General features: G+C 44.0%; 2 protein-coding genes across 2 annotated transcripts; both read right to left on the bottom strand.

Moving 5' to 3' along the window:
• Window positions 1-988: 988 nt before the first annotated feature.
• LOC115177078 (persulfide dioxygenase ETHE1, mitochondrial) lies at window positions 989-5,548 on the bottom strand. The gene is made up of 7 exons (XM_029737567.1): window positions 5,075-5,548; window positions 3,690-3,834; window positions 3,310-3,458; window positions 2,868-2,997; window positions 2,227-2,316; window positions 1,747-1,863; window positions 989-1,413 (listed from the first exon to the last, which is right to left on the bottom strand). Exons 1-7 carry the CDS (start codon window positions 5,264-5,266, stop codon window positions 1,367-1,369), a joined length of 870 nt encoding a protein of 289 aa, XP_029593427.1. The 5' UTR covers window positions 5,267-5,548; the 3' UTR covers window positions 989-1,366.
• A 1,099-nt stretch (window positions 5,549-6,647) lies between these two features.
• Window positions 6,648-11,645, bottom strand: LOC115176518 (serine protease 33-like). The gene is made up of 9 exons (XM_029736547.1): window positions 11,300-11,645; window positions 10,680-10,778; window positions 9,980-10,111; window positions 9,558-9,729; window positions 9,163-9,341; window positions 8,584-8,679; window positions 8,066-8,208; window positions 7,009-7,164; window positions 6,648-6,906 (listed from the first exon to the last, which is right to left on the bottom strand). Exons 1-9 carry the CDS (start codon window positions 11,643-11,645, stop codon window positions 6,850-6,852), a joined length of 1,380 nt encoding a protein of 459 aa, XP_029592407.1. The 3' UTR covers window positions 6,648-6,849.
• Window positions 11,646-13,081: the final 1,436 nt, after the last annotated feature.

Here is a 13,081-nt window from a genome sequence, read left to right on the forward strand (position 1 = left end):
CCCACCGTTCCTAGGCCGTCATTGAAAATAAGAACGTGTTCTTAAATGACTTGCCTAGTTAAATAAAGGGGTAAAAATAAAAAATAAGAATAAAAATATTTAAATAAAATAAATCGGCCAAATCGGCATCCAAAAACACCTATTTCCGATTGTTATGAAAATTGGAAATCGGCCCTAATTAAATCGGCCATTCCGATTAATCGGTCGACCTCTAATCCAAATCAAGCTGTCACTTTTGTCACAGCATCAAAGGCATGAACTGCTCAAGTAACCATACTCAAATATTTACATACAGAAGGGTATAGAACCTTTGAGATGTATGAGCTCACAGTACACCATTATTATGAAATGCTGAGGCAGGTTCAGAAAAAGAGACATGGTTGAGTCAGAGCCAGACACTCCCATCTCCCCAAACCTGTCTCCCAGGTAGAGACTAGTCAATGGGCCGTGGGACAAAAATTAATGTAGTATGCTGCTATGCTAGATACATAGCTAAGAGGAATCCTAAGGCTAAGCCGATTATGGTGATGTATGCAGAACATTACAATATGGTACTATATAAAGAGAGTGAGAGAATAACAGGATGATACCAGATAAATAAAGCGGTAGATAGAAGTCAGATAGAGAAACAAGCACACAAAGGCACAGCGATGACGAGTTTAGGACTCTTGCATTGGAAACTTGGCCCACAGTGATTTCAAATGCAAATAGAGGAGTTAGGTTTTCCTGGTATGCAAAAAGGCCATGGCTGGCAACAGTCAGAGTACTGTGTGTGTGTACAGTATGTGTTTGTACAGTGTGTGCGTGCGTGTATATTGCCTTGGCTAGGGAATGCTGGAAAGGCCATGTGGAAGAGCTCAATTGTGTCAGTCCAGCATTCATGAATACTAAACCATGAATGGAACCTTCCATCAGAGCATTTTCCATAAGTTACACTGCAACTCTGCAATTTATACAGGTGTAGTCAAAGAAAGAGTTAATTCAGACGTTTACATTTGAACAATCTTGATTTAATATAAAACTAGGTCATTTTACTGTTCACATTTTTCCAGAAGATTGTATTAGAAATGTCAATGTAAATGAGTATGTTTTATGATCATGTATTTGAATGCATCTTTTATTATACAATTTCAGTATCTGTACACTCACCAACTCATGAACACTGCTTTTTTCATAGGCAAACAAGGAGGAATTTATGTTCATATTGGAAATAAAATATATACATTCTTGACAAGATTTAGTTTTGGTTACTTCTTAGATACAAAATATTGCATTTAAAACATTAAGTTGTGGCCGGGTAAAAAAAAAAAAAACCCTCTTCCTCCCAATACTGCTTAAAGTGAAATCCTAAAAATCGATTTGACATTCAAACCTCATGGAGTCCACACACCAGATTTGCAGGCACCGCAATATCTGTCAGAGAGAGAAATAACAAATCACCATCTTGTTTCTATCAGTGAGTTAACTTAGCTTACACTAACAAGTAATCAAATCGATGTGCAAAGGACAGTTTGAAAGAGTACAGTATGTGTAACATATTGCAATCTCGTCACGGATAGCTCTGTCATGCTCTTTCCCGTGATGAGGTTTAAGTGAGGTGAAAGACCGATAATAACTCTATTGTAATAGAATAGCTCCATATAATCTAGATAATAATAGGCCCTATTGTAATAGAATAGTATTATATCATCCACAACAGTTTCTATCGTAATAGAATCGCTGCAGAGGGGCGACTGTCTGAGATACCTATCTTAGCAGGCTTGGGGAGGTTCAGGTTGGTCATGATGTCCACAAACTCTTCCACGCTCTTGGTCAGGCGGGGGTTAAACCTCCTCTCCTCGCCCACGGTGGAGGCCGTCTGACCTGCAGCACAGGGTTAACAGACCTGTTAGCAGTACAACCCAATGATGATGCAATGACTACACTCAACTGTCTGATCTGGCTTAGGAATTACTGAGAAGAGAACAGAGTTGAAAATGAAAGTAGACAAATGGTGAAGAGTGGTGGTACAGTACACTGGACAAGTTAACTTCGTAAAGTCTATGGAAAGGATAGTCATAGCATTGTGAGAGTATACAAGCCTTCTGGGTATGCTTGTACAAAATAGTTGGTGAGGCTGTCCCGAAGAGCATAAATCTTGCAAGGAAAGGGGGTCAGGGAATACACAAGGATATACACATTATAGTGGAATACAAACACATTGCATAAAGAGGATGTCTTGTCAACCTTTGTAGTCATGTGCAGGGAAGACGAGACACTGAGGAGGTAATGTAAAGATCTTCTGGTGGACTGATTCATAGAGCCTTCTAGAGCAGCCTGGGAAGGAGAGAAACAAACAGATCAGGGTTGTTTTCATTGGACCCCAAACAAACGGACTGAAACAGGGAGTGACTACCTGGACTTGTCCGATAAGATACACTCATTCACGTTTTTCTGTTCCAAAACTTTTCCCGTTGCTTGCCCTATTGAACATAACCCAGGAGTAGGCTACAGTACAATGACTATTTGTGATCAGACTACACTGAAAAAAAGGTTACAATACTGTCACCTTGTGTCCACTAAGCATAACTACAAAAACAACAAAATAAGTCCTGACCAAAGAATTGGGAAACAATAGTGTATAGGGATGAAAGTCTGTGATATACCCTGATAATATCTCCATGACTAGATATATCACTACAGAGGCCAAAAATCAGAGAGAATATGACTGAGTCACACTATAGTACTGTGTTAGCTTAGATACTTTATTTTCAGTTTGTCATGTCCAGCATGGATTCAGCCTGGTGGATGCCCAACCAGGCCAATGCATTACAGTACATTTTGTCTTGGTTCTGCTCGGTTTAGCCATGTACTGTGGAAAAGGTTACCCTGCTGGAAGTCTGTCCTTCCACAGCCCCTGATTAGCAGTGTGTCCCCAGTGAAAGCCATGCTCTGGTCCCCTGTCACCAACGTCACACAGCCGTCTGTGTGTCCTGGAGTCTCCCTCACCGTCAGATACTGAGGGGCGAGAGAGGCAGTAAGAGGGATTAGAGAAAACAAGTGAGGGGAAGTAAAGAGGAGAAAGGGAGTGTGAAGGAGAGATGAAGGTGAATACAGCCAAAGCCTCATCAACAACCCTGGTCCAGGAGAGCAACAGTACATGATGTGTAGGCTTTTGTTTCAGCCCAGCACTCGTACTCAGTTGAACCAAAACCCTGTAAACCCATGACTCTCCAGGACCAGTGATTTTGTGTGACCACAAATTGGGGTAGGTCCAGACCCATACTGTATTCTCTATAGCTATATGGCTGTAGGTAGGTCTGTCCTCACATGTTTGCCAAAGCTGATCTTATCTCCCTCTGATAGCAGGATGTCTGCACTAGCCCCGCTGTGCTTGGAGATGGCACTCTTCATCCCAAACAGCCTGTTCTTCAGCTGTCCCGTGCCTGTGATGTGGTCTGCATGGCAGTGAGTGTTCACTAATCGGTGGGGAAATAAACAGTGTACATTGTGAGTCGCATGTCATCCTAAACAAGAATACGATAAACAAGGAGATCAAAATGGATGTAGGATTAGTGTGTGTGTGAGGAGTGAGTTAGAGTGTAAGTGGGTGGGTGAGTGAGTCAGTGTGCGCATGTCTATATGTGTGTGGACGTGTTAGCGAGCGCATGCTTGTGTGTTTGTCCATGTTTTAGAGACATCCAAGTTACCTGCCACTTTCAGGTTGAAACCCAGTTCCTCTACGAGTTTCAGATCCCTGTCCACTGTCTCCAGTACTGGATCAATGAGGACCGCCTCCCTGCTCTCTGTATCAGCCAGTAGATAGGTGTAAGTGCTGCTCACCGACTCAAACAGCTGTAAAGGTTGGAACAAGCAAGGACAAGTGAGTGAGTAACCACAGGTTATAAAAGGTGAGGGCGCAGTGCAGTATGCTATTACCTAACGCACATCCTGCCTGTATATTAGTCATGGATGATAACATATGGGTGTGGTCTTTTATGGTGATAATTGGTATTGCTGTTTTCTGTGTCAAGTGTCACTGTCAAGGTGGATTTTCATACAAGAGAAGGGTGCAATTGCGGCCAGCAATTGGAGGCAGTCCTGCATGTGGGCATTCCTGCATCTACAGGAACCCCCATGTATCTTTCTATTGGTCCATTTTTAAGCTAGGACTCCCGTAGGAGGCGCTCATGTACAGTAGGTGGCGGTAATGCAGCATAAAGTTGAATGCCAAGCGCAGGTAAACACCACAGAAGAAGAGGCGGGAGCGAACAACCGTAGCTAGCTAGGACAACCGTAGACAGTGTCCTTCGCATTTCCGTTAACGAGGATAGTTGTTCAGTAGACGTGTAAGACACTAACAAGCTAGGAATCCGGTACACAGCCGGTGGGAGAGGTAGCTAGCACACCGGTAGACCGTGTACTTCGCCCCCGCGTGTCGGGAACTGGTTTCCCGCAGTTCTGCTAACGAAGGCAGGTGTTCGCAAGAGGGAGTGAACGACGCTCCGGTACACAGCAAACACCGGTAGCTAACTAGCTAGCTAGGACGCCGGTAGACAGTGTCATTCGCCCCCGAAAAACTCAGATAACACTTATTTCCGTTTTGACATAGGGTGGGGTGGATTTGAATCGTATAGACAATCAGGGGAAATCCAGAGTCACACAAGCATGAAGATGGCGTGCTTGTGTTATAATGTAATGGTTATCTAGTTCGGTTTGTTTAGATTTGAGTTATTACAAATCTTAGGTGGGGTTTTTTGCCAGAAAATGTGTAAACATTCCCATTTGAATACGCCCCCTCTACTGCTACAGTTCCGCTAGCTTTCTACATTGTTGTACAATTGTTTGAAAACAATAAAACAACTAAGGATGTCTGGAAAATACGTTCCCCCTCATTTTGTGCGCTAAGACTCATTTTAATGAATTCTCATGTTGACCTATTGCAAAATACTTGTTTACATGCAGTGAAAAAAAGTATTCCTATTTTCACAGTGCTTCCAAAAAGTCGGAGCCCAATTGAAACTTCAGCCTATATCTTGCCAAACGTTGGCCCAAAGCAAAAAATATATATATATTATTGCAGTGGCTAACTCACCTGCCTGAAGAAAGGCCCTTTTCCCAACTCCATCCTGGCGCAGTAAGGTCGTATGATGACTGATTCCAGAGGCTGCTTGCTGGTGAGTAAGCCCGGGCCCATGTGGGCTGGAACTTTACGCAAGTGCCCGGTTGTTTGGAGGCAGAGCGTGTAGGCCAGAGCAGGTTTCAGTCGGTTTACAATGAAACACATTTTTTCTCCACGGTGATTTAACTGACACTGCGACGGGCAGGGTAGAAATCCCAGAACTGAGCCGACGAGTTTGTTGTGTCCCAATCCTTTGTAGCGGTCCGTTGCCTTTGCAGTATATTTGGCTATAGCCTAAAACAAAATTAGCATGGTAGGCACAAATGTTGTAGCTATACTGACTTATTGTGCATGTAGCCAGGAAGTCCAACAAAATCTGATAAGGGAGCCTACTCCTTGCGAACCTCCAAGCACTAAACATGAGCAGTGGACATGTGCAAGATGTTAACATTTCAACGCGCGCGCACACACACATAAACTCAGCAAAAAAAGAAACGTCCCTTTTTAAGGACCCTGTCTTTCAAAGATAATTCGTAAAATTACACAGATCTTAATTGTAAAGGGTTTAAACACTGTTTCCCATGCTTGTTCAATGAACCATAAACAATTAATGAACATGCACCAGCAGAACGGTCGTTAAGACACTAACAGCTTACAGATTGTAGGCAATTAAGATCACAGTTATGAAAACGTAGGATACTAAAGAGGCCTTTCTACTGACTGAAAAACACAAAAAGAAAGATGCCCAGGGTCCCTGCTCATCTGCGTGAACTCTGGAGCGATATGGAGGTGGAGGGTCCGTCATGGTCTGGGGCGATGTGTCACAGCATCATCGGACTGAGCTTGTTGTCATTGCAGGCAAACTCAACACTGTGCGTTACAGGGAAGACCTCCTCCTCCATCATGTGGTACCCTTCCTGCAGGCTCATCCTGACATGACCCTCCTGCATGACAATGCCACCAGCCATACTGCTCGTTCTGTGCGTGATTTTCTGCAAGACAGGAATGGCAGTGTTCTGCCATGGCCAGCGAAGAGCCAGGATATCAATCCCATTGAGCACGTCTGGGACCTGTTGGATCGGAGGGTGAGGGCTAGGGCCATTCCCCCCAGAAATGTCCGGGAACTTGCAAGTGCCTTGGTGGAAGAGTGGGGTAACATCTCACAGCAAGATCTGGCAAATCTGGTGCAGTCCATGAGGAGGAGATGCACTGCAGTACTTAATGCAGCTGGTGGCCACACCGGATACTGACTGTTACTTTTGATTTTGACCCCCACTTTGTTCAGGGACACATTATTCCATTTCTGTTAGTCACATGTCTGTGGAACTTGTTCAGTTTATGTCTCAGTTGTTGAATCTTGTTATGTTCATACAAATATTTACACATGATAAGTTTGCTGAAAATAAACGCAGTTGACGTTTCTTTTTTTGCTGAGTTTATAGGGTCAGGGTTAGTCAGAGTTCAGTGTGTCACTATGACTTTGCACATAGGTGTATTTATATAACAAGTTATTTGGCACTGCTTTCTGCCCTACGTGACTATTGTCAGCAACTCCAGAAAGGAAACAAACCCAGTCCCAGTTGAATCCAACAATCCATGTATTATTACCAGTAATTAACCATAATGGTTTGAATGAGAATGTGCTTTCAATAAAATTATAAATATTGAATGCCAAGCAAAAAATACATAATACTTTAATATTTTGCATAAATGTAAGTGGTCGCATTACTGCTAATAAAATCTAGCTGTCAGAGAGAGGTATAATTCATTATTGTTGGGGTTCCAGATTCTTCAAATGTGTCCATCTGTAAAAGAGTCAAAATGATGACATGGAGTGGTGCATTTTCACATTCAGAGAAGCACTGACCCAGTTCTGTGTGGCTGGTGCATCTACTGTAACTATGTACCTCTATGTATTTGTACATCCAAGGGAGCAGCTGGGTGACTCTGGTGTAGACTCCTGGTTTGTTGGGCCGACCACAGCCATCTCCCCAGCTCACTATCCCAGCCAGCCTCCAGTCCCCCTTCCCTGTCTCACACACCAGCGGACCTCCACTGTCTCCCTTACAACCAGAGAAGACCACGTGAATTAATGCCTGCATGCATAACCCCCCCATTTTGCTCTCAGAACAGCCTCAATTCGTCTGGGCATGGACTCTACAAGGTGTCGAAATCGTTCCACAGGGATGCTGGCCCATGTTGACTCCAATGCTTCCCACAGTTGTGTCATGTTGGCTGGACGTCCTTTGGCTGGTGGACCATTCTTAATACACAGGGGAAACTGTTGAGCATGAAAAACCCAACAGCGTTGCAGTTCTTCACACTCAAATCGGTGCGCCTGGCATCTACATTTACTACCATACCCTGTTCAATGGCAATGCAATCGTTTGTCTTGCCCATTCACCCTCAATGTCACACATACACAATCCATGTCTAAATTGTCTCAAGGCTTAAAAATCCTTCTTTAACCTGTCTCTTCCCCTTCATCTACACTGATTGAAGTTGATTTAACAAGTGACATCAATACGGGATCATAGCTTCATCTGGATTCACCTGGTCAGTCTATATCATGGAAAGAGCAGGTGTTGCTAATGTTTTGTACACTCAGTGTACATGCATCAATCAATATGATATTTTTTTCTATGCATATTGGTGCGCTGCATGCACTGTGACGTTAGTTTTCTTGTAAGATGTGTGTAATTCTTTTTTTCTATTTATATGATAGAACACATCAAAATATGCCATATACAGTATAGGCCTATTTGGTGCCAGCTAAGTGGATCTGCTTACTAGACAGGGAACCATTTTGATATGTAGAGAGCATAGGCCAGCTGAGTATAGCCATTGACATCTGGAGTAACAGAGAGGCCTTTCTTTCTCATGGAATAAACAGATTCCTCAGTATTTTGAGTATTTTGTTTTGCAGTTCTTGGTGTGCGTGTGTGTGCTTGTGTGCGTGTGTACCTGGCATGAGTCCACCCCTCCCTCCATGGTGCCAGCACAAAGCATCCTGGGAGTGAGGTAGGAGCCGTAGACATTCGGGCGGGAACATGTGGACTGGGCTATCACTTGCACCTGAGCCTGTCGCAGCTCAGACGATACAGAGCCTGAGAGACAGAGAGAGACAGAGAGAGACAGAGAGAGACAGAGAGAGACAGAGAGAGAGACAGGCAGACAGACAGAGGTGGAGTAGAGAATGGAGGGTTAAAGACAGATGAGAGAGATGAAGGAGAGATTATACAAATAGGAGTGTATTAATGCGAAGAGAGCGAAGAGACAATTGTCAGGTTGTTGAATGAGATTATGGGATGGAAGGGAACATTGTCTTCATTCTGCGACAAATGTCAGGCAATTTGATGTGATTATGGAAAAAGTGGGAAAAACGGAAGACAAGTAAGGCAGAATTATTAGAGTGATCATCCAATCAGTTGAATCGAAAATCATAAGGAAGTGGTGTGGGAATATTTGTGAACATGACTCACCTCCTTCTTTAGTGAAGCCCCAGCCAGTGACCCAACAGGGGGCACCAGGAAGGAAGGACTCTCTAGGACTGGGCATACACACTGGTCGAACCCCACCTAAAGCAACACATAACCCAACACCAGGGTCATGTTCATTAGGACACACCGTAGCAAAACTTTTTGCAACGGAAAACTGGTTCCTTATTAAACAAGTTCATTCAGTTTCTGACAGTTTTCTCCGTTTTGTGCAACACATTGACTGTGCTGCACTGACGATAAGCTCACATGTACCCAATAAATCAGCGGTTAAATCAAAAGCGATTCTGTGAGGTAGTATTTTCACATTCTACTTCATTCTACTTATTTCACATTTAATATAACAAATCGAACCCACCATCTTATTTTTGCAAGCACCATGCTCTACCAACTGATATTATTTTTGTGTTGACATAGTGTTAAGTTGTCAGTTAGATTTCCTGCTTGAGAGAAACCATGAACATGACAAATGCCAAACAGGAACAGGTTAAATCAGAATAGGAGCAACCATACATATAGCCATATAACCTCCACTGAACAACTTTCATCATTAATCCCTCTCACCTCCCATGTCTATGTCAGCCACAGTGCGCAGTAGCCCCAGGTCATAGTCGTTGTTGTTTATGGAGAAGCTGGGGTGATAGAGGATCTGCAGTGCTCTGTAGCGTTGGCCCGCTGATGTGTCCGCCAAACTGAGCGTGTCCACAACCACCTGCCACTCTGACTCTTGCAACATGTTGTACCTGGGTTATGGAGAATGCCGGGAAATAGAAGGCACATATTATCTCATGTAATAAGTACAGTTTCCATATTAAGACAACCTCAGAGTCAAAAGGAGTTGTTGAGGATGTCCTAACATGAGGATGTCCTAATATGAGGTCCTAATATGAGGATGTCCTAACACCGTAATGAAAATAAATAAATAGATAAAGCATTTATTCTCTTTCCCTCCCCCTTACTGGATGAAGCAGTGGGCTGCAGTAATGATCCAACGTGGGGTGATGATGGCTCCCCCACACACATGTTTCCCTCTCCAGTGTAAACTGCTCTGCCAGCCCCACTTATCTTCTGCTAACATCCCCCCGACAATCCTCCAAGCCTTCTGACCAGCACCAACTGGACCAAGGCAACCTGAGGCAGAGTGGGATGGGGGGATGGGTGCTTCTACAAATGAACTGTCAACACAGACATAACCTGAACACGTTATTCGGTTATGCAAGACATTGTTCAGTTTGTACAATATTGACTTGTGGGATCAGTTACTTATTGTCATTGCGTGATAGCCAGTCATTTGGCCAGTTGTTTACAGATTGCTTATGCATTTGAATGTACCAAGAAGACCTATACAATTCGGATATATCAGTGGATCGGATGGCATTACCTGCACTGGTGTTACCTGTCTGGTTGATGGGTTGCTTGGGCAGCAGGACTGGCATTGGGACACTGCAGTTCCCTTTAACGCCACATGGCTGCACACTGTCTGTCAGATTGGGTGGGAAACACAGGAACTTGACTGAGGAGGAGACAAACAAGATGCGAAGGAGAGTGAGCGAGGACGAGGTAAAATGGGTGTTTGTTGAATGCTTGCATCCTTTTTTTTACTGTCAAATGCATCTTGTCTTGGGCGGCAGGTAGCCTAGCAGTTAAGAGCGTCTGTCTGCTTGTCTGCAAGCTTTCATGGTTGCCCAGGAATAGGTTGGAACATTTATGCAATCAACAATGTGGATTATATTATACAACTGAAAGGTTGCTGGTTCGAATCCCTGACCTGGCTAGGTGAAAAACCAATTGATATGCCCTTATTGCGTCTGTAAAATCTGTCAATGTAACCCTAATTGTGCCTGTAAGTCGGTCTGGATAAGTGTCTGCTAAATGACTGTAAATATAATAAGATATGACATTGTGGCTGTAAATGTTACTAGCCATAAAATCCTTGCTTTCTCAAAGCTTATTGGAGGAGAGGATGCAAGGGACCTCCTCCCCCAACGAGCTTTGAGAGGAGTCGAGTGAAAAAGGCTCGTGACGTTTTCAGACACAGCCCGGGTCTACAATACCAAGCACTGTATTGTCAGTGAGGTTACCTAAAATGGCGAAGAAAATGAAAAGAATGATGAAGACGGCGATGAAGGTCGTCAGCATTGTCAGACGTGAGGGGCAAGTGCACCGCGGGGCCTCAAGATCTACAGTAAGAAGGGAATAGAATAAAACATACGTTATTTTGAATAAACTGCTGCATTCTTTGGATACCTTTTGGACATTCAAGTGCTTTTAACAAGTACGTGCATAACCTTTATAGAAAAGTACAATACTTTGGTTGACGTGTCGGCAAGCTTTCATGGTTGCCCAGGAATAGGTTGGAAGATTTTATGCCATCAACAATGTGTATTATACAACCGTGGAAAGGTTCATGGTACAGCCAGGGGGACTGTGGTGCTTGACATGAACACAAGCTAATCAACCAAAAGCGCAGTAAGACTTGGGGCATATTCAATACTCCAATTCTGTTGCAAAACGTTGCAAGATTTTCATTAAATGGAAGCAAACGGAACAAAACGGGAAGGGACCTACCTGAATTTGTCCAATAGAAACTCTTGTTTTGCTCTGTTTGCTTCCATTTGGTTTTTAAACGGTAAACGGTTTCCGTAATGAATATGCCCGGGTATTCAAGTCTCTCTCTCTCCAATACTGCACATTAGCCTACCTGGCTCTTCATCAAGGCAGTCTTTGGGGAGTGTTAGCCCAACAGATCCTTCATTCACTTCAGATGGCTTCCTCTGTGGGACCTCCAGAGGGCCACCATCACAGGGAGGGAGGGGCGAGGTGGTGTCTGAATTTGGGTCCTCTGAGCAGGCCATGTCCGGGGGTTGGGGGGGCGAGGGGACTACCGTTTGGGGTTGGGCCTCCATGGGTACCTCAGAGGAGGACGTAGGGGGATCAAGTCGTGCTTCTGTTCGGGGCTGTTGGGCCTTTAGATTCACCTCAGAGGGGCGAGGTGTTGGGGTTGTGTCTGTCTGATGGGCATTGGGAGGTGGTGGTGGTATGCCCATTCCCAAGTGGTAAGTGGGAATTCCCATGAGTGCAAAGAGTGTAGAGAATGGTTCCTGGAATACCCCCACTGGTACACCCCCAGTCGCAACATTGAGGGAAACCGAGGGGAAGGTTCCGAGGGATGGGGTGATGGGTTCATTGCGTGGATGTTGTGCACGTGGAAGGAAAATGGAGGCCTTCATATCTATACTTGTGAGGTCTGGGTATAGGAGTTTCTGGGGTGGTGGTGTGAGGAGTGGTTGGGCGAGGGGGGTGATAGTAGACCGATGCTGTAGGGGTTGGAGGTGTGCGACAGGTGGTGGAGGATGGATCTGACCAGGGGGAGTCTGCCCTGAGTGGGATCCAGCAGAGAGGGTCTGAGGCAGGGCAGGAGAGCAGACCAGAGAGGGGAGCTCTGGGCCTATCCCAGATGAATTGGTACCACAGGTGCCCTTTAGCAGAGATATAGACAAGCTTTTAAGAACCTGTACAATGTGTTTTGAGGGTGAATGTTTACATCTTGATATAATCTCCGTTCTTATAAACAAGTACACACAGGATTTTTTAACATATCTGTATACACATTAAGTCCTCCACAAGTTTTGTGCTGTCGGTAGAATCAACAGAATTGTGCATGAATGAGAGATAAAGAGAAAATTATTATAAAGAGCATAATTGCTATAATAGAGCTATAAGGTATTTGAATAAAAAAATTAGAAGCTTGCTGGGAAATCAAATACCACCCACTGTAGATTAGGCAAGGACATTTTGTTTCCAAAAAAGTGTAGTTACTAAATAGATTTTACCTGAATGTAAGCCATAGAGAGCTTTGTGTCTCTACTTCATCAGGGCTTATTCAACTGAATCTATTATTCCTTCACTCAAAGTTGGAATTCCAAAGTCACAAGAACAACATCCTTGAAATAGTGGCAACAATTCTGTCAAATGCATTGTCTATCCCAGGCTTGGTCTTTTTCAGTTCATTTTTGCCAGACCGCTCCCGTTGTCTCTTCTTCTACCTGCACTCATCCTTCCGTACCCAACCTAGTTGCTTTCCTAATCTTTTCATTATCTCACTCCCCCCCATCATCCCTCTTCTTCTCCTCTCATGAGTTCCACCATTTTACCTCTCCTTAATTTTTCTCTCCTCCTCTGAAGGGGGTACTGCAGGTAGGTGCGAGCAGGACAGGACAAGGTAGGGCTGTAACAGATATGTACACTCTCGTCATCGGGGATCATGAAATATGGATGTGAATAATTGTGAGCCAGGGTCAGAGTTTAACAACAGAGGGGTAATGTATACTGCACCGCCGTGTCATTCACTCGCAGGGACTCAGTTACACAGACACAGTATACTGAATGAAAACATACTTAAGTTTTAAATATACAATGAATCCATTCGTATTTGAAGGGCTTCTCATTTGAAATATTCTCCTAGGTTGGTTTGCATACAGTA

This window comes from Salmo trutta, chromosome 37 (genome assembly GCF_901001165.1).
Source record: "Salmo trutta chromosome 37, fSalTru1.1, whole genome shotgun sequence".
In the NCBI taxonomy this organism is placed as follows: domain Eukaryota; kingdom Metazoa; phylum Chordata; class Actinopteri; order Salmoniformes; family Salmonidae; genus Salmo; species Salmo trutta.